General features: G+C 40.5%; 1 protein-coding gene across 9 annotated transcripts in view; it reads right to left on the reverse strand.

Moving 5' to 3' along the window:
- Nucleotides 1-21,600, reverse strand: part of RAP1GAP2 (RAP1 GTPase activating protein 2) — a 358,594-nt gene that overhangs the window by 127,298 nt on the left and 209,696 nt on the right. Inside the window, exon 1 of one of the 9 annotated variants that reach the window (XM_033922701.1) lies at nucleotides 3,380-3,517. The exons of the other annotated variants lie outside the window; for them this stretch is intronic. Coding sequence (XP_033778592.1) covers nucleotides 3,380-3,406 — 27 coding nt within the window. The 5' untranslated portion in view covers nucleotides 3,407-3,517. Of the gene's footprint in view, nucleotides 1-3,379; nucleotides 3,518-21,600 lie in introns of those variants that run through there. 9 annotated transcript variants of the gene reach the window in all.

The following is a 21,600-nucleotide window of genomic DNA, read 5'->3' on the forward strand; positions in this document are numbered from 1 at the left end:
AAATGCAAATGTAAATTCCATACAAGGAACAACAAAAATATTTTAGGAAACTAATCAACCATTCCTAGTCCACATTGTTGCTGGTCACCAGTATTTAAAAATAAAACATCAAAAGAAATCCATCTATCTATTATCTAGGAACAGGCAAATGGCTTATATATATTATACATCATCCTCCAAAAGTAAAATCAATATTAGTAATTAAACTTTCAATAAAGGTTTCTCTTTAATAAAATCTTCCAACTGGACTGGATCAAAAAACACATATTTATCACTTCAATACGAAATCAGGCATTTGCATGGAAATTTCAAAAAGAAGGTCGCTCCAACTGCCAAAACCTTAGGCTTTAGCTGGAGGAACTGTTTTCTCTTGAACTGAGTTTGTCTAGAGACATCTGGAAAAATTATCACCCGTTGACCACAAAACATCTCTTGTTTTTTCAGGAAATATAATTTTAAAATATCTTGTTTTTCAAGCTCTGTCTTAAAGGTCACAAGAAGAGTTGCTCGTTTATCAATTATGTCTTTAGATGACTCCAAAAACTGTGATACATTCAAACTATCAGGTGGCACTATTCTATCCATTCCACCTTCATCTGCCTTTTCCTTGGAGTCTCTTGAGATGTAATAAAGGTTATCAACGTCAAAGGTCTCCACTTTAGTATAATGTAATATCTCCCTCAAATACATTCTCAAGAGCTTCATCAGAGACAGATAACGTGTGATTGGAAAATTTAACAAACGAAGATTTTTAACCCTGATAGAATTTTCTATTTTTTCTAATTTAGCATGTATCATCACACTATCCTTTAAATTAGAAACAGCACTAGCTTGTAAAGTACCTACTACCTGATCTAATTTTTCAACCTTCACAGCTGTTTCTCCAATTTTAATATCTTGCTCTTTAACTTTCACAGTTACATCAGATGAAAATTGACATAAGTTCAAAACGTTTTTTTGTAATGATGACTCTATTCTATTAATGCTAAGCCAAATATCATTTAGAGTGATCACTTTATCCCTGGGGAGAGCGTCCGATCTTTGCCCCGTAATCATCTGGTTTCAGCTGGTAGAAATCCTCATGCCCAAAATTTGGCATGGATCCTGGCACCAAATGATATTCTAGAAATGGTGCCCAACCCAGAGTGCCATTTAAAGAACAGCACTTATTGCTCATGGCGCCATGTATAAAACTTAGTCCTATATATATAAATGTTTAGTGTACTAGCATTTAGGTGTGTATACTCATACTTACATAGTAACACAGTAAATCACAAAAGGAGAAAAAGAACCTCTCAGTCCATCCAATCTGACCAATAAGGTGACCAGAGTCTCACCCACCACTCTGTTTAGGCTCAGATCACCCATGTTTAAATGCTGGTTGTGAAGCCACCACCATGCCAACCTTTTAGGCAGACAAACATGATGGGTACGATACGTGGTGTATTGCTGACAGTATTCAACTTACCAGTCAAGATGCCTTATTTATTTATTTTAAAAATGTATAACCCGAACATGGTGTGCATCACTGCCAAATATGAAATGGCTGCAGCAGAAAGGAATGCGCCAGGAAGGGGAAGACCCGCAGTTCCGAAGAGGCGGGCCTGCCGGCAAGAGGGAGTGAGCATCACTCTGGCCAGCCTTCCACTAAAAGGTACGGAGAAGGGCCCAGGTGGGTTTCAGGGGGTAGGGGTGTTAGTGGGGGCTGCCGGCAGGAGGGATTGGGCATCCCTCCTGCTAAGGATGTTCAGAGGGGCTGCCGGCAGGAAGGATTGGACATCCCTCCTGCTGGGGATGTTTGGGGGGAGGCGCTGGCAGGAGGGAGTGGGCATCTCTCTTGCTGGCTGATTTGAGGTAGGGTACAGGGGTTCGTTGCCACAGCCTCTCTCAGCCGATCGCAGCAAGGGCAGGGACTCCCTAAAGCCACAAATCTGTAACTGGCGCCCAGTGCCATAGGTGAACTGAAAGAGGTACAAGTATAAGGGGTCAGAAGTTATCACCCATTTGAAGGAACTCCAGTTTGGGAGATGGGTCCACTGCACTATTGCAGATATCTCTGTATAGCAGGGGTGTCCAGCCTTGGTCCTTAAGAGCTGTAACCCAGTCAGGTTTTCAGGATTTGAATATGCATGAGATCTATTTGCGTGCACTGCCTCCACTGTATGCACATACAGTCAAACCTCGGTTTGCGAGTGTTTTGCAAGACGAGCAAAACATTCTCGCAAATCGTGATTCGCAAACCGAGCGTTGACTTGATTTGCAAGCGCCCCCTCTCCCCCTCCGCTCGAACCGGCACCCCCCACCCACCCGAATAGAAGCCTTACCCCATCTGACACCGGCACGTAGCCCCAGGACATGCTGGTGAACGAAGATCCTTGCTGTTGCCTGGGCCTTGAGCATCTGCGCATTCTCAAGGCCTTCTGGCTCTCGCTCTCTCCAAGATTCTCGGAGAGAGCGAGAGCCAGAAGGCCTTGAGCATGCACGGATGCTCAAGGCCCAGGCAACAGCAAGGATCTTCATTCACCGGCACTGGCATGTCCTGGGGCTGCGTGCCGGTGCCAGATGGGGTAAAACTTCTGTTCGGGCTGGCGGGAGATGCTGGTTTGCGCGGGGAGGCAGCGATACCGGTTCTCAGGGGAGGGGGGGAGCAGTACCACTGGCCTCGGGGGGGGGGGGTGGTGGAGGATAGGTGGGAACAAATCGAGCGAGTGTCCCTTACTTCCTATGGGGAAACTCGCTTTGATATACAAGTAATTTGGTTTATGAGTTTGCTTCTGGAACAAATTATGCTCATAAACCAAGGTTCCATCGTATATACCTCAAGCATATACATTGTAGAAATCCTGAAAACCCAACTAGGTGAGGGCTGAGGGAAGACACCTCTGTTATTTAGCCTCCATTTTTCTAGACAGGTTAATTCAGTCCTGGTTTTACCAATTGTATGCCTGCATCTGTAGTCCTGCCTGTATTACTTAGGGCTATCAAAAATATAAGTCCACGTGTGCAATGGATAAAACCAGAACCGGATCAACCTGTCCTGAAAATATGGAGTCAGTTGGCAATCTTCACTGAGGGTCATTACTAAAGCAGCTTTCCAGTGTCCTCATGTCACTCCTTCATGTTCACTGCCCGGTTCAAATATTTTCTGACTAGCATGAATGAATCCTATAAGCTTTTCTTGCGTTTGAAGTGTTAAAATAAAGCTTAAATCTACCTTCCCCCTTGCTATAGCACTTTTATTCCAACCAGGCAAATAGGCCTCTACTCCGTCATTCTTAATACTAAAGGCAACAGCTTGCTACACGCTGAGCATTCTGCCATGTGCCGATCTCACTGTCCCTGTTGTTTATTCATAAAAGCAATCAGAACTGGCACTTACCAGAACACCTCTCAGAAAATCCATCATCTTTTCAGCTGGTCGATTCTTCTTACTGCCTGGGCAAACTTTTCAGGCAGGCAGTTAATACTACCAGTTCCCTTCTGGCTTAAGAAATTAAAGGAGCAGGTTTCTTTGAGCTCAGCCTGCTGAATCCATAAAGACTTTTCCCTGACCTATGACACCCCTCTTTGTTAATATTTCTCTAAGGCAGACAGCGCAGGGCTGTGGTACAATGAGTTAAGTGGGTGGGACAGCCATGAGCCGGTGTATTAGAAACAAGTTCTGCAGGAAATACATTTAAGGAGCCTTAAAAAAATACTTTTCTTCCAGCTCATGCCTTGGAATCCATTCAGGTGCTGCCTGTGATGTCAGTCTTGCATGGATTTTGGATCGGATGGCAATCTTCAGTCATCCCATCGGAACGGGAGAGGGGCAGAAATTTCATTGCAGTGGGAATCCAAATGAGTGTTATATCATAGTATTTGGATTTAATTTACACCTTTTCAATTAATTAATTAATTAAGGTGAGTAATGTTCACATACAGTAGATATTTTCCTGTCCCTGAAGGAACTAGCAATCTTGCACCTGAGTCAACAAAGTATTAAGACACTTGTCCAAGATCACAAGAGACAGCAGAGAGATTTGAACCTGGTTCTCAGCTCACCGCTCTAACCATTAGCCCTGGTAATCCTCTACTCCAGAAGGCCATATAATTCAGTCTTTCAAATGTCACCTTCATTATTTTGTCAATTAATGCACATATTCTAGTCAATATTTAGAAGGTGACAGACTAGACATTGGCACTGAATATTGGTGTCTGCTCGGACTTGAGCAGGCTACCAGAATCTATATGGGCCCTAGCCAATATTCAGCTAGGACTCACATATGACTGTCTTGCCAGGTCCCAATACCTTTCCTAGAGATCATGGCAATCATTTTGAAGGAGCAGCCAAAATGGGCAGAAGCAATCAGGTTGTGCTCCTGTCCTTTCTCCATCAGACCACCAGGGCTTGGGCAGGTAGGACCAGGGGAGGAGTCTGCTGATATTTTGGGGGGGAATGTGAGGGAGGGGAGGAGGGGGCTCTGTTGGGAGGGGGAGGTCTGTTCAGGTCAGGGGTGGGGGTGGGGTTAGAGGAAGGGAAAGTGATCAGAAGGGAAGAAGTCTGTTCATCTTCCAGGGAATTGGAGGAAGGACGGGGGTTTGAAAGGGGAAACCTTTTAATGTTACAAACCAAATCTGGAGCACCTTCCCAAACAACTACTACTACTACTTTCTTGAAAAAAACTGTCCACTTGCAGCAGTATACTTGACCAATGCCCCAATCGCCTACTTGCAGAAACCCTTGACCAAATCATAGAATGGCTAATGAAACTCTTAAACAATCTTCTTCACCATGGCCAACTACCATCCCAAAAGGGGCAAACTGCCCTCATGCCAATCCCTAAAGCCCAGAACGTAGACCTCTCGAGCCCCTCAAATTACAAACCTATAGCTGGAATCCCAATACTAACCAAACTTCTCAAAACACACGTCTGCAAATTAACTCTCTGCCTACATTGAAGAACACTCTTGCCTCCATCCCACTCAATTTGGATTCTGCTTATATCACAGCACAGAGGTCCTTTTATTAACATTAACCACCAAAATCAAGAAATACTTAAATGTTGGCTGCCAGGCAATCCTCTTAATTTGACATATCCACTGCCTTCGACTCGGTCGACCACCAGCTATTACTAGCTAAACTCAACAAAATAGGTATCGTAGGAACCATCCAGAATTGGTTCAAAGACTTCCTACCAAATAGACAATATCTTCTTTGAAAGGAGGGGGAGGGGGGGACTATGGAGCCCGAGAAAGATGGTGGCATGAGCCACACGCTCCCATTTCTACTAGCGTATATTGCCTTGTTTATCCCCATACTTTTTGTTGATTCAGGCCTCTCCGGAGTTTGGCACAATGCCTTCTACCAAACTGGGTAAGATAGAGGTGACTTTTGCAGTCAAGTTTAGTGCCAAACGGCATAAAACTTACCCTCCGTCTCCCACTAAATCTGATGGAGGTAGGCCGGAAGGAGACAGAATGGTAGAAATCCCTGACCAACTGCATATCATCTCTAACATGATGTCAGAAAGTCAATCTGATATTAAAGACATAAAATCTAAAATTCAGCATCTTACTGGAAAAATAGCGTTCATGGATAGCCATCTAGGAGCAATTTTAGGTGCAAGGATTTGTGCCAAGTAAAACCTGCTCACACCTAAATTGCATGTGGATTTTCCTTATTACAGGAATGCCTTGATCCACCCATGGCCATGCTCCTTTTTTCATATCCATGCATAACTTTTTTGTGCAGATCCCAGTGCCTAAAAATATATGCTGAAATTGTAAAAGATGCCAATTCAGGCCTATAATTGATCATTAGTGCCCAATTATTGGCACTAATGGGCTTAATCAATTAAATTGCACACAGAAAATGGATGCGTGCTCAAATTTCTGCATGAAATTTTTTAAACCATATATAGAATTAGGCTTTAATTAGGTGCTGTTGTAGAATTGATGTTTATTGAGGTGGCTATCTATGTAGGCACTGTTTGATAAAGAAAGATAAGTGCCTACTTATCTTTATAAAATACTAGCGTATGTGGCAGAGAACATTCTTGAGTGTAGGCATTCCATGTAAATCAATGCTCTCAAACTCAAATCCTTTGCAGGACCACATTTTGGATTTATAGGTACTTGGAGGGCCTCAGAAAAAATACTGTATTTTATGCTCCATAAGACTCACCTAACCATAAGATGCACCCTAGATTTAGAGGAGGAAAACAAGAAAAAACACATTCTGAACCAAATTCTCCTTGCCAGGCTCTGCACCGTTCCTTTTTAAAACACCTCCATGTCACCTGCCAGTTAGGAAGCAGTTTTGTTGTGCATGACAACCATCCAAGAATCCTACAGCAGTGAAAGAATGAAAGTAAAAAAGACAGAGGGGAAGAGAAAGAGAGAGTTGAAAGTACAGGACAGAATGAGAAGGAAAGTGCAGCTTTGTCTTCTTGGATTGGAGTGGCTTATGTGAATTTCCTTGGAGGAGACTTATCTAGCATAGGAAGCGTTCTTGCTGAATGGCTGGGAAATAGATCGCAGGGATTCCAGGGTATCATGCACATTTCAGAGCTGTGAATTGACTTCTGCCATTCAGGAAGCAGCGCCGGCCCAGGCAGGAACGCGGAAAGCTCGCTCTGCAAGCCGATACACTGCTGGACCACCAGGCTATAAGCGGCATGTAAAAAGGTACGACCGGGGGGGAAACATTTTTTTAAAAGATACTACGACAGGACGGAGCATTTAAAAAGGTATGACCGGGGGGGGGATGGTGGCATGTATAAAGGTACGATGGAGGGGGGGGGGTAAAAAATTTGTATCTTCACTGTATAAGACGCACCAACATTTCCACCCACTTTTGGGTGGAAAAAAAGTGCATCTTATGGAGCGAAAAATACAGTAGTTAATGTGTTATTAAAGAAATGACAATTTTGCATGAGGTAAAACTCTTTATAGTTTATAAATCTTTCCTTTTGACTAAGTCTTAATAATAATATTGTTATTTATAGCTAAAGAGATATATGATCAAGAAACTATTTTTTTTTACTTTTGTAATTATGATAAACATACCAAGGGCCTCAAAATAGTACCTGGCGGGCCAGAAGTTTGAGACCACTGATGTAAATGGTCCTTCATTTTAATGAGTCTTAAAAGACAAGTAACCAACTTGAGGCCTAGATAAAATGAAGGGGAGGGATTGTTTTTAAAAATTTGTGCCAGTTATCCAGGAAAGAAATGACAAGCAGCCAACTCCTCACCGCCTGAAGCCTTTACAGTAAGTACTAGACAAGGATAGTAAATAAAGGTGATGCCATACAGGAATGGTGAAGGAAATGTTATTCAGAAAATAATATTAATGCTGTGCTAACTTCAAGAAAAGTGGCTCCTATGGTTGACCCCACATGCAGAAACCTATTTCGAGCTGGCTTTACCACATAATAGGGACAGCTGGAAATTTTTCATTTTGTTCTCTCTCTCTTGCTCTCTATGGGAATTTTCATTTTATTCAAGTTTCTGACTCGCATATCTTTGTAAAATGAGATCAATGTTGTTATAAGGGTGCAGTATAATCAGTAAATGAAAAAACCCCCAAAACAAAATGTCATGTTTTCTGCTCATTTTTACTTATTAATAACAGGCAACAAAATGGGAATGGAGAAGTACCGTAGTCTAATAGTTAGAGCTATAGGCTACAAACCAAAGAGACCAAGGTTCAAATCCCACTGACCCTCTCTTGTGAGTTTAGGCAAGTTATTTAATTCTCTAGTGCCTCAAGTACAAATTTAGATATCAAGCCCCTGGGATAGGGAAATATCCACAGTACCTGAATGTAACTTACCTTAAAAGGCATGCATTAAGGGACGGATTCTGCAACCGGCACCTCCGAAACAGGCACCGGTCACATGTCAATCATGTACCGGTGCTGGTTGCAGGATCATAGCCATGTGTAAAACATATGCTGGAAATATAGGTCAGGGTTTTACTGGCCTACATTTCTGGTGCCTACTTTACATGAGAATTATATCTACAGGAGCTCCTACTGGAGCCCATGGTCACTTCCAGCGCAAGCCACACCCACTTTGACCGTAGGTGTCGGTAGGTGCCTCTGTGGATGGGACATTGGCGGCCTGTTCTGTAGGCACCTACTTTAAAAAAAAAAATTGTTTCTAATTGGCTTTAAATGACACGATCAATTACCACATCATTTATCACCAATTAAACCAATTAAGTTAGGCAACGGTAAGATGCCTACTACTGTCTAACTTTCAGCGTTCTTATGAGAATCTGAGCTTAAAGGCCAGATTCTACAATCGGCGCCAGTATTGGCCAGCGCCTCCAAAACCGGTGTGGGTCGTGTGTCAATCCTGCAGAATCACAGCCTCATGTAAAGTAGATGCCGGTGTCCCTAGGAGAATCAGGGCCTCAATGGGTATGTTAGCCTAATCCCTACACTAGCACGGACTGAGATTCAGTCTACTTTTTAAAAAATGTTTAGGCAAATGAAAACTACATCTTCATGCATTCAGTGGGGCAAAACTAGGATGTTCAGGTCCAGTTGGGTATAGTGGCAGCCTTATATTCTCCCAGAACTTCTTTTCCAGGAGAAACTGGAAGACAGCAGTCAAAGCCCATCCAGAACAGTAAATAGCTTGGTAAAAGAAGGTGGACATAGGTGGCTCTTTGCAGAGACACTGCAGGTGACATGAAAGGCATGAATCTATGCCAATCAAATATAACACTCACGCTGCTGAAAAATGAACAGGTTCTTTTGGGAGCAAAGAGTTGCTCAATCTTCTTTTCCTAGACTGCATGCATTCCCCCTTCATTCCCTTAGCAGTAGGAAAGGGTCTTTTCGTTCCAGCCAAAATAAATATAGGAAATTGAGCATTATAATCTTACTATGAAACTACCACTCAGTGTTGTGAAGACAAATATAGTCTTGTTTAAAAAATTCACAATCTGTGGAGTAAAAGACCTCACTAAAGAATGTTCAACCCTCTAACAACCCAATGCATGGAGGGAGCTTTTTTCATCATTGGTCATAAACTCCACATTCTATTCTTAAAGTGAAAATATTCACTTACGATTGCAGTTGGGAATACAGTTTGAAGAGGAGTTATAAGAACTGATCAGATAAGTTTATGGCTACACATTTATACTGTATATTTCAATTTGATTATACAGTATATATACTGATTCTCCTCACTTAACAACTGAGTTCCACTCATACAACTAGGTTGTTAAGCAAATTGGTCATGCAGAGATATCTTGAAAACTCAACTGGCTGGGGGCCCCCTAGGACAGGCTTAAGAACCACTTGTCTAATCATTTTATTTCACCAATTCTCATTTATTATCAGATTTTTAAATATGAAGTTTTGTTTCTTTTTTATAATTTAAATTTTAATTAAATACTCATCTTAGAGTTCAAGTCTGTGTTGGCTAGGGCAGTGATTCCCAACCCTGTCCTGGAGGAACACCAGGCCAATCGGGTTTTCAGGCTAGCCCTAATGAATATGCATGAGAGAGATTTGCATATGATGGAAGTGATAGGCATGCAAATTTTCTTCATGCATATTCATTAGGGCTAGCCTGAAAACCCAATTGGCCTGGTGTTCCTCCAGGACAGGGTTGGGAACCACTGGGCTAGGGGACCACTTCTGACATGACTCATGTTTCGCCCTATGGCTATTTCAAAGATTGTCCCCTGCAAAATATACTGTACACTACAAGTGAAATGAGTTAAATACAGGTAGATGGATGACTCGGTTTAGTACTTTGCTGTGTTTGGTTGAGATATATCAGGTGACCAAAGTTACCTGACTAAGAAATACCAAGAGAAACAGCGACACCTAAACACATCTTGGCGCTGTTAGGCGGGATTCTATAACTGGCTCCTAGTGGTTCATTGACAACCATGCCATGGGCCATGCTACCGATCCAAGGGCAAGCAATAGCTTCCCCTATGTCTGTCTCAATAGCAGACTATGGACCTTTCCTCCAGGAACTTGTCCAAACTTTTTTTGAACCCATCTAAGCTAATAGCTGTTACTATGAGATCTAGAGTTTAACTACTGAGTGAAAAAATATTTCCTCCTATTCAGTCCTCTGCTGACCAATCTACTGAAAGGTCTCTGTAGTACCATGGCATAAAAATCCAATCTACTCCCAATGGTTAATGCCCTCCTAACAACATATTTTGTAAGCCCTTGATAAAGATCCAGTTCTTGGGCCAAGCAAGACACTGTAATACATTTGAGCACTGAACAGACCAATGCAATTGGCCAGTTTAGAGTTTATAGGCATAGTATGCAATGTCCATTTCAGTATGTACAGTATGGGGCTCATACTCAAAACAGAAAAACGTCTAAAAACCAGCCTAAATCGGCACTTGGACGATCTAAAAGACAAATCGGCCAAGTGTCGATAATCGAACCAGGTTTTAAACGTATTTAAAAATGACCTAGACCTTCACAGTGCTGCTGAATGACCAGAGCTAAAAGGGGCATGTCAGGAGGAGTGTCGAGGGTGGGATTTGAGTGGGATGTGGGACATCCTAGACTTAGTCGTACTGCATGTATAACCGAAAGTTTTTAAATACTGCCTAGACGGAACCTGGACGTTGTGACTTAGGCCATCTAAAACCAGGTCTAAGTCACAAGAAGGTATCCAAAGTGACCAGATAAGCATTGCAGATACAAAGTACAGACCCACACACACTGCCCCAGTGATCACTGATCTGCCCCCCACCCCATAAAAATCGTAATAACAACTTTACACATCTGGCTCCAGAACATCAGCACCTGGCAGCCTGGCATAGGAAAGCTAGTAGCTGCAGCTGCTTAAGTGGTCTTGAGGGTGGGTTAGTGAACCATAGAGAAAAGGACCCAGGCCCATAAGCCACTCTAATCACTGCATTCATAGTGAAAAATGTGAGCCCCACCCAAAAAAACCTAACCCTTTTGTACTGCTATCTAAGTGGCTCTTGCAGCCATAAGGGCTATTGGGGTGGTAGATAGGTAGGTCTAGTAGATTCTGGGGGTGTTTTGGAGGGCTCACCATGACTTATAAGGAAGCTGTAGTGAGATGTTTATGTGGGACCCGTTTTGTGAAGTTCACAGCAGTGCCCTGTAAGGTACCCCACTACTCTGGTGCCATGTCTGGGTGTCCAGTCCATCACTTTTCTGGTCCCTCCCGCACCAAAAGGTCTTTTTCTAGGTGTTTGTGACTTAGACTAATTTTTGGACAAAAATGGGGTATAAAGATGGATGACTTAGTGGTCTGGACGATCAGATGGCTGGACGATCAGTTGGACGATTTAAAAAAAAAAAAAAAAATGCTGGACGTATTTTTCGAATGGACCTTTTCCCATGTCCGACTTTGGGTGACTTAGGCCAAAACAGACATAGATGTTTCTTTTGATTATGCCCCTCCATGTGTTTGGTCCCCTTTAAACATCTGAGGGGGATAATCTACTATGATTGATTAGGGCCTTTAAAATGTTATCCAGGTCTTTTACAACTTGAAGAATAAGATACTGCAAATAATCATCATTTTTTTATCATGCCCTTCTGAAACCTCCAGCATGCTAAAAATCAACCATGATGTAGTTATGAAGGAACAAGGTAACACAATTAAATACAGAGCACATATGAACTGACGCAACAGAGGAAAAGGTCAAGCTGGATAGACCTCTCAGCTGGACATTAGAACAAACAAACTTGCCAACTGGCAGCATCAATCACAATTTAAAAACAATTTTGCTCTGATTATCTTTTGATTTTCTTTAAATTAATGTTTATTCCCCCCGTCTTTTTTTTCTTCCATAGGTATGTGTAAGGCAGGTTAAAAATTGAATATCATGATTACAAGAATTCATAAAAACCTACTTCAGCTTCCCAATCCTTTTAAGGGCTTTACAAAACTGTAAATATTTGTGCCTATTAGTTTTATGGCATGTCAATTATGTCTCTACTGAGGACTATGGATTAATGGCTTGCATGAGTATTTTTCGTTTAGCGCGGGGTTTGCGCGCGCTAATCTTCAGCGCACGCTAAAAATGCTAGCACATCTTAGTAAAAGGAGCCCTAAATTTTACATGCGAGTCAAAAAAATGGGACACGTACATAGGCAGTGAATGGGCAGATCATGGGTGTTCCTTTAAATTATGTGCATAATTACAGAATTAGGGTCTCCATGCCTAAATTTTGGCATGCAATAGCTTAAAGTACTGATTGAAAAATATCAATGTACTGGACTTATTCACGTTTGATAGGCTGTTTTATAAATTTTTGGTATGGATCTTCAGAATGCAATCGGGGGTACAGCATACTTCCAATTGCTAAGGTGTCCATTGATCCAATTTTTAAAGAATTATTTTGTACTTTTTATATATTTTTGTTTTAACTTTTAATAATTCTTCTTTTAATTGTGCAAAACTGCTAATAAAATAACTACCACTTAGCTTGTGCTTATATTCTGTGCAATTAATAACCCCTGACGGATGGATCTCAAAGACACTAAAACTCGCATGCCACTGCAAACATAACTAGAATTACTACCACATTCTCTAACAACGAAGATGCTCCTCTCTGCTAAGAAAAGCTATTTTACCTCCATGTTATATCTATACTGAAAACGCTGCAATTTAATCTACCCTACATCCACTAAACCTGTATTTTTAATGTCTACACTGTAAATGCTGTAATCTAAACTCCCTTTGTCTATACTGCAATTGCTGTAAAATCTGTATTCCTCACCAAAGTTTGTCCTACACGTACTATAAATATACTCTTGTAACCCGTTCTGGGGTCCTTTAGGACGACGGGCTTAATAAATGACTAAATAAATAAATAACTTGTGTACTGCCTTTTTGTTGCTTTGGCATTTCAAAGCTGATGTTTAAAGGATTAAGTGACTTGCCTAGGGTCACAAGGTCTCGCAACATCTGGGTCTGTCCCAGTATGGCAATTCTTATATGAGCTGAGTATAGGACAAACAAGCCATTGTGACATCACTGATGAGGTTGGCTCTTAGGCATTGGCGGAATGAGGCAATATGACTTCACAATCTGAGCTCTGGAATGTTGCTACTCTTTGGGTTTCTGCCAGGTACTTGGGACCTGGGTTGGCCACTGTTGGATACAGGATACTGGACTTGATGAAAGGGAAAGGGAATGGGGACTTGTATACTGCCTTTTTGAGGCTTTGGCATTTCAAAGCTGACATTCAAAGTGACTTGCCCTGGGTCACAAGGATCTCACAACCTCTGGGTGCAGAAACAGCAGCTCAAGCTTTCATAAACTGTGTCTAACTTTAAGTGTGGCTTATAGAATCGTGCTTTTTTTTCAGTACCAATTTTTGGGGCACCATATATAGCATTTAGCCCCGAGCATCTTTCAGAAATGCACAGAAATAGATAGGTTACCTGGAAAATCTAAATCCATAGGCAGTTGTGCACAACTGCATTTTGGGTAGAAGATGGCACCATTGCTTGCATGGATACCAATCTTCCTTTACAAAAATACTATTCACCAAAAAGTGCCCAGCACATCTCTTTTGCTCCCACAGTGCTTGTTGTATGCCCCAAGAAAGGGTAGAAAAAAAAATGTAAAGGTTACTGTTGAGTAGATTCTATAAGAGAAACATGTAAGAAACATACAAAGAAACGTGTTGTCATAGAGCAATCTGACAATTTCACCTTACATGAGATAAGTGTTTAGTTGAAAACCTGGATGCTTAGAATGGCTTTGGAATAAACATTTCATATTGGAAGAACTTTTGGTCTGGATAAGCTTACCTCCTCTTTTACTAAGGTGCGCTAATGCATCCATAGACTAACATGCACGCATTAATGTTTAGCGCATGGTTAGTGCGCGCTAAAATGCTTAGCACACCTTAATAAAAGGAGCCTTTAGTTTATAGACTTATTTTAGAATTTCTCATGTTATAAATCAGTGAAGCATAATAATAATAATAATAACAGTTTATATACCGCAATACCGTGAAGTTCTATGCGGTTTACAAAAGATTAAGCAAGGTACAAATTGATTGAACTTAAAAGGGGAGGAAGAAAGAGAGTTGGTGGGGCAGGAAATCCATTTTTGAGGATAGAGAGATTAATAGGATATGGTGATCAGTATTGAGGGGGGAAGGAGAAGAGGGGTCAGTTGACTAGATATTTTAGGAACAGGTATATTTTTGTACGTTTCCTGAAATCCTCATAAGTGGTGGGCGAAAGCAATTGATCTAGGTCCCTACCCCACAGCGCTGCTTAATGTGAGAGAAGGTGTTCGTGGTGTTTTTTCAGTTTGCAACCTCTAACTGGGGGGGGGGGGGGAACAAAATTGGAGTGTGAGCTCCTCTTGTGTTTGTTGGCTGAGAAGGAGAAAAGGTCGGTTATGTATTTAGGGGCAAGTCTGTATAGTGCTTTGAAGCAGAAGCAGGCGAACTTAAACTTTACGCGTGCCTCCATCGGTAGCCAATGCAACTGCTGGTAGTAGGGTGACACGTGATCAAACTTTTTTAGCCCAAAGATCAGTCTGACCGCTGCGTTTTGCATTACTTGTAAATGTCGCATATTTTTGGGGGAAATTGCCAAATAGACAATGTTACAGTAGTCAAGTAGACTCAGTATGAGGGATTGGACCAGGGTTCTGAAAGCTGACGTATCGAAATAGGCTCTAATGGATCTGAGCTTCCAGAGAGTGAAGAAACCCTTTTTGAGCATGAGCTCTGTATGGGATAACTGACACCAAGACTTGCAGTTTCCCTTCCCTAATCTTTATTACGTATTGCTACTCTGTTATTTGTAGAACCCTGCTAGTGATGCAATTACATTACAATTGAATTATTACAATTAAATGTATAAGATATTATAATCACGGTCAGATGTTTCAGTAGGTTTCCCCTCCAATTCACACCAACACAGAGGTTAAACATTTAAATATTTGTATTTATTTGTAGCAACTAAAAAAAACAATTCTTAATTGAGGATGAAAGAAAACTAAATAAGTGTGTCCAATAATTGTTGCTATCAGATGTTGTTTAAACAAGGTAAATGAAATTTAAATATGAATGAATAGCAAGGCTTATTTACCATTCACTTGTGATCAAGTTTACATTGATAACACCATTATAGTTAATGATACTATTCAAACCTAAAACAAACATGTCATGTCTTTCAATTTAATACCAACTTTGTTCTAGGATATCCAAAACCACAGGTGAGTATTTGACTAGGTGACTCTTTTAAAACCAGAGAGTGCTTCTCAGTCCCAAAGTTCAATAAAATACAAAAAATGAATATAGGTGCACACAAAAAAAAAGTATTAAAAAAAAAGCCCTGTTTTCTTGCGCTGAGTACAGCTGAGTCATTGTCATGTCTCCTCTCTAGAACCCAGTCCAGTTATCAAGACCCAGGCTGAAGTCACATTCACCAATTCTTTAAACTTGCTTATAGGGAAGCCTCAGCCCCACCACTCCACCGCTAAATTAATGTTTCATTGCGGGAAGAATTATGTGAGAACTCATCATTGGCTGCCTGTAGCGTTTTTTATCAAAAGAGTTTGCCATCCAAAATGTATTTTTAATAATAAATATATGGTGTTTTAAAGAAACTTATTTAGCTTGTACTTAGCTTGTTTAATCAGCCAACGTCCGGGAGTGGAACCCGACATGCATGTTTCGCACTATAAAAGTGCTGTATCAAGGGTCTCCCAAGAATGCCCGTGTCATCCGACTCCACCAACTTAAAATTTTTGTAAGCGATATTGCTGAAGAGCTGTCAAGTAAGATTTGCCTCTTTGCAGCTAATACCAAAATCTGCAGTAGGGTAGATACCCCTGATGGTATGAATAACATGAGAAAGCTTGAAATTTAGCAGCTAAGATTTAATGCTAAGAAATGTGATGATTTTTCCTGACCTTTATAGAGCCACACAACTAAGGCTTTCTTTTAGCTTTTAAATCTCAAGTTTTGGCTCTTAAAGGGACTTTTTTCCTGCAATTTCCAAGTAAATATATTATACAGATTTCAGAAAAAAAGCTTATGCTTTTCTTGACCCAGAACATTTAAAGAATTTCCTGGTGTCAAGACAGTCTCCAGTTTCTATAGCTATATCTACTCCTTCAGATGTGTTAAATTGAGTGACGCAGAAGAAATTGGAATCCCACCTAAGTCTAATTAAGGATTTTCTTATATATTTTCTTTTGATCACTCTAATCTTGCTGTAATCGTGTTCCCTTCTCTTGCTTCATTATTTCTGTTTGCTATATGTTTCAGTGGCTTATATATTGCCAAGGATTTTTCATTGTAAGATTTATTTTCTTTAACAGGTGTTATACTTGTAAACTGTACAATTTGCAAAAATAAAAGGAAGCTCTGCAATGAGAGGGCATAGGATGAAGTTAAGAGGTGATAGACTCAGCAGTAATCTAAGGAAATACATTTTTTACAGAAAGGATGGTAGATGCATGGAACAGTCTCCCAGAAGAGGTGGTGGAGTCAGAGACTGTGTCTGAATTCAAGATAGCCTGGGATAGGCACGTGGGATCTCTTAGGGAGAGGATGAGATCATGGTTAGTGTGGATGGGCAGACTAGATGGGCCATTTGGCCTTTATCTGCCATCATGTTTCGATGTGCTGGGCCAATAGAGTAGAGCAAGCTCCCAGTACACCTTCAAAAATTGAAAGATTTGCATCAATTCAAGAAATTGCTTAAATATCACCTGTTTTGTCAGATGAAATATGTATTTAATGTATAGGAACTGTTTAACTTGTATTGGTTACCAGCATCATTTATCACATGTTGAAAGTTTTAGCAAAGAGTCTTTGCAGTCAGCCTTTTAGATAGATAAATTGCTGTACGTGATATATGATTGTTATTAAGTTTGTTTTTAAATATGTAGGTGAAGTTGTAATCTGCTTTGGATAAAGGTGGAATATAAGCAATAACCTATTAAATAATAACATTGTTATTCTTGTACTTGTTCTCACTCTTTCTCTCTCTCGCTCATATGAATGAGATTTTGACATTTTAGCTTAACCCTCAAGGAATGATGAAGCAATGAAAAATCTTGCCCACATCCTGCCCACAGTTTAAATAAATTTTTACATTACAATTTTACCTTTATTTCTTAAATAATATCTTAGCATATTGTGGGTACTCACTGGCTGAGTGCGACGGAGCAGGAAGCTTACTCAGAATGAGACAAATTAAAATTTCCATTTAATATTTAATATTAATGGTAAACTGTGGAAACTGAATCCATGGATATGGGGGTTCTACTGGTTAACACTTGCACACCTAGAGGTCATTTTACTAGACTATAATGGACGTGTTAGAATTTAAGGAGGACATCTGGTAACCCTACACACATTGATATGTTGCTTTTAATGTGTGGTAGTTGTGAAAATTTACAGCATTTTAGTAAAAGATCCCCAAAGTAAACTTAAGACAGAATTTATATTACCCCAAATCCTTTAATGCCTATTTTTTTGACTCTTGTTCAGAAAGTCAGCCATATTGCTGTTTTTGTTTTTAATTTTTGACCAGCAGAGGGTGTACAAAGCTTACAGTGCACCTGTAATGGATAAAGAGGAAAAATTGGTCCTCTCCTTTCTCTTCTATCTCTGCACCCTAAGGTTGTGAGTTTGATCCCAGACTGCTCCCTCTTACTCTAAGCAAGTCACTTAACCCTCCATTGCCCCAGGTACCATAGATTGTGAGCCTGCTAGGACAGATAGAGAAAATGCTTAAGATTACCTGATTATCATTCAACGTATTGTAAATCGCTTTAGGTGAATTTCTTCATGAAAAGCTAATAAATCCCAATAAATGGTGGGTACACTGACAAGGATTCTCCTTTATACTGTACACTATGTCTTTGAAGATTCTTAGAAACAATCTCCAAGATTAGACAGAAGTCAGTATCTTTCTGGTTAATTTTCAAAACAATTTACCCAGCCAGAAGCCATTCGCTGACCGGTTTAAATCACTTGCTTGGGGCTATCAGCTCATTTTCAGCAGCACTTAACTTATCATCGCCACTAAAAGTTTGTGGTTAGTGCCCAAGTGAAAACCAGCTATTTGGGGGGCATATCGGGGTCAGAGTCAAGTGCCAACATTCAGGGTGTGAAAAGTACGCTCCAATTTCCATGCAGCAAAATACAGTTCATTCTCTTTAATCATCATATAATACGGTATCGGGGTATCTTGCGGATCTTCAGACCACTACTCGTATAGTCTAACATCGAGTGGTCCCAATTCCTCATTGATCCTGATATAGACCCGATGATCATTTCTTTTGTTCTTATTAACTTTTTTTTTTTCTTATTGACTTTTTAAATAATTTTTATAGTTTTTCTAATTATAAATATAAACATTCAGGGTGCCTTACTAGATCTTATTTTTTTTTTCTTTATTTATCAATTTTACATTTTAACAAAATCAAACATTTTGTACAGAAAAATTATATGGATACAACTCCTTAGGAAGACTAATAAATGAAAATTCCTTTTAAATAACTTCACTCTATTCACACAATCTCAAGTCCTCAAATTGATCCAAGAATTTTCGAGTGAATTCAAAGAATAAACTTTATACAGAATAAGAAAAAAAAGATATCTGATGACTGATTCAAGGGGCTTATACTTCTACTTTTAGCTAGCCGTTGTTCCTTCCTTTTCCAGGCTTCAGTGGCAGGAAAGTTGTAAGTTGAGCAGGTTCAAAAAACACATATTTATTGTCTCGGTACCTTACTACACATTTACATGAAAAACGTAAGAAGAAAATATCACCTAACTGAGCAACACCTGGTTTCAATAAAATAAATTAATGTCTACATTTTGAGTTTCTTTACTAACATCCGAGAAAACGTGGATTTTCAAACCTAGAAACTCCTTGGATTTATTTTTTAAAAACATTTTTAATATCCATTCTTTGTCTGGCAATAATGCCACAGATAATAGAAGAGTTGCTGGTTTAGCCAAGTCCTTATTAGACACTTCCAACATTGCGGTCAAGTCTAATTGAGGCTCCTGCTCAGCCTGAATCTGATCCTCCACTTGCTGTTCCAATACTCTACCCGGCAAATAATACACCCGAGTAAAGGGAGATATTGAGTCCTCAGGAATATTCAAAATCTCCATAAAGTACCTCATTTCCCTTGGACTTATAGAAGGAACTCTTGGAAAAGTCAGCAAGTGCAGGTTATTGGTTTGGTAACTATTTTCCAATTTCCTTTTAATAATCTGATTATCTTTTATTATTGTCAATTGAACTTGTTTATTTTTAAATGAATAAAGATTATTAAAAGAAAAAAAAAGAACTTGTTTAATCTAAGTCACTTCTTTCTCAATTTCTCCCATTTTTAATTTTACATTGGAAATTTCTTGTTTATTTTCTTCTATTGCTTGTTTCTGAGTTTTTAAATTATTTTCCCCATCTTTAATCTGTTTAGACAATGAGTCTCCTAGTTTGGAAACCAAGTCCCATATTGAATCGAGGGTCACTTTAGCCGGCTTCACATAATAAAAGGAAAGTTCATGTAAACTTTGTCTCGGCTCACCTTGACCACTTTCAATCTGCTGGTCCTGGTTTATTCCTCCCACCGATGTTATCGCTGCTGGTGTAGTCTCTAGACTTAACAAGTCCACTGAGACCTCCATCCGCTGGCTCCCAAGTGGTTCAGCCTCTCAGTCGGGGAGTGATGCTGCTTCTGGCTCACTCCCTTCACGTGGTGAGCTAGCGCTCAGCGGCGGGGAAGGTGGATGCCTTAGATCGGGGCTCATGGTAGTTTTCCAGCCCAAGGACTTCTGGGTCGGCGTCACTCTGTGTCGATGGATCCAGCGGGCGACTCCCCGATGTTACTGGCTCCCTCTGTAGTCGCTGTAAAAAACTGCTCGATTGTAGCGAGAGGGGGATTTTCAGAGCGCCGTGAGGCTGCAGCAGTATTCCTACCCCTACTCTTCGGCATCACAGGAAAAATTAATATGGAAATCCGCTCAAACAAATGGTGATTTTCACGGCGTCTGATCAGTCAGCAGGTACCAAGTGCCATCTTGGATCCTATTTCCCCCCCCCTAGATCTCATTTTTGTTATGTAAACGCTCCCATGAAATACATGAAAAGGTATTACTTAGCTTAATAGTCAGTCATCCCTTCACTGACGCGTTTCCTTCCACTTCTTCAGGGTTAGGGAAGCAACAAATTAGCTCATGCTAATATTTCACTATTTTCCAAATGCCAGTTAAAGATCTACATACCCTTCTATTAAATTATGTCATTATGGGGAGCCATTCTTTAATTGAGGACGTCGGTGGAGACTTGCCCTGAGCCCTGTGTCTCCCGCAGCAGCGTCGGGCTTGGTGCAGATTCGGGCAGGCATTGCCAGAGACGGACCCCTGATATCATCGGGTCCATCTCTTCCTTGATTGATTTCCTCTGCCTTAAAACCCAGACCATAATATATCAGATAAATCCATCTGATCTCCACTTCTAACTAATTCTCCTTCTTTATTTTAATTTTTCTTTAAGTAATAAATTTTTTGTAATGGTGGAAGATCAGATTCTGATATCTTCAATATAGTTGTCATGAAATTCCTAAAAGTTTCCCGGGGTGACATAAACTTGGCTATTGGAAAATTTAAAAGTCTCAGGTTCAAACTTTTATGTTGATTCTCCAAGTTTTCAATCTTACTCAGGAGAAGCATTTTATCAGAAACTTGTTTAGTCATCAAATTTTTAGTCTCTATTGTTGTTTTCTCTAAATTCTTTATCTCTGTTTGTTGCTGCTGAAGTGATGTCTCCAACAGGTCTATCTTAGAAGTTGAGTTTAAAGTAATTGAGACAAAGTTAACACATACTGAATGCAGGTTCTCCAAAGCCGTTCAGATTGAGTCAAGTGTGACCGCCTGAGGCTTCACAAGTGGCTTGAGGGGGGGAAATAGCCGCTAGCTTCTCCTCAGCGACTCCTCCAGTTGCCGAATCCTGGGTTCCCTCAGCCTCTCCACCACTTGCTGCTCGGTGTTCACTACTCCCTAGCCGCTGTGACTCCCCGGCAGGAATCGACGTCGGCGTTGATGTAAACACTTCTGGGTCAACATCGGGTCTCGGTAGCGTCTCTCCCGCTACATTCGGGGAGCTCCCCCACAGCGACCGGTCCCTCGATGTTCCTCCCGGCATTGGGGGCATGTGTGGCTCTCTTGGGCTCAGGGATAAATCGCCGTCCAAGCTGAGTCTTCCTCTAGACTCAGCAGCAGATCCCGTCCCTATTGTTATATCCCTTACTCGTCTCATACATTGTATTTCTTCTCCCACTTCCCTTTTGGTCCTGTTTATGTTATGTGATTTGTCGATGTTATTTGTACTAACTCCCCAAATGTGGAGATGTACTATTTTTTTTAGATTTGTTCATCGCTTTGTATTAAGATTAAGCAAGTCATCAAATTTTAAATAAAACTTTAAACTTGATTAAACTCCGCTGCCCTTGACTGACAGATTACAAAGAAATGTATATTGGTACCAGATCCCGATATGTGTCACATAAGGAAAACTTGCGTTAAGAAATCTTACACTATAACAATGACAAATCTAACCTGTAAACTGTCTGTGTGTCAAG

The sequence above is a fragment of the Geotrypetes seraphini genome, chromosome 15 (assembly GCF_902459505.1).
Source record: "Geotrypetes seraphini chromosome 15, aGeoSer1.1, whole genome shotgun sequence".
Classification (NCBI taxonomy): Eukaryota; Metazoa; Chordata; class Amphibia; order Gymnophiona; family Dermophiidae; genus Geotrypetes; species Geotrypetes seraphini.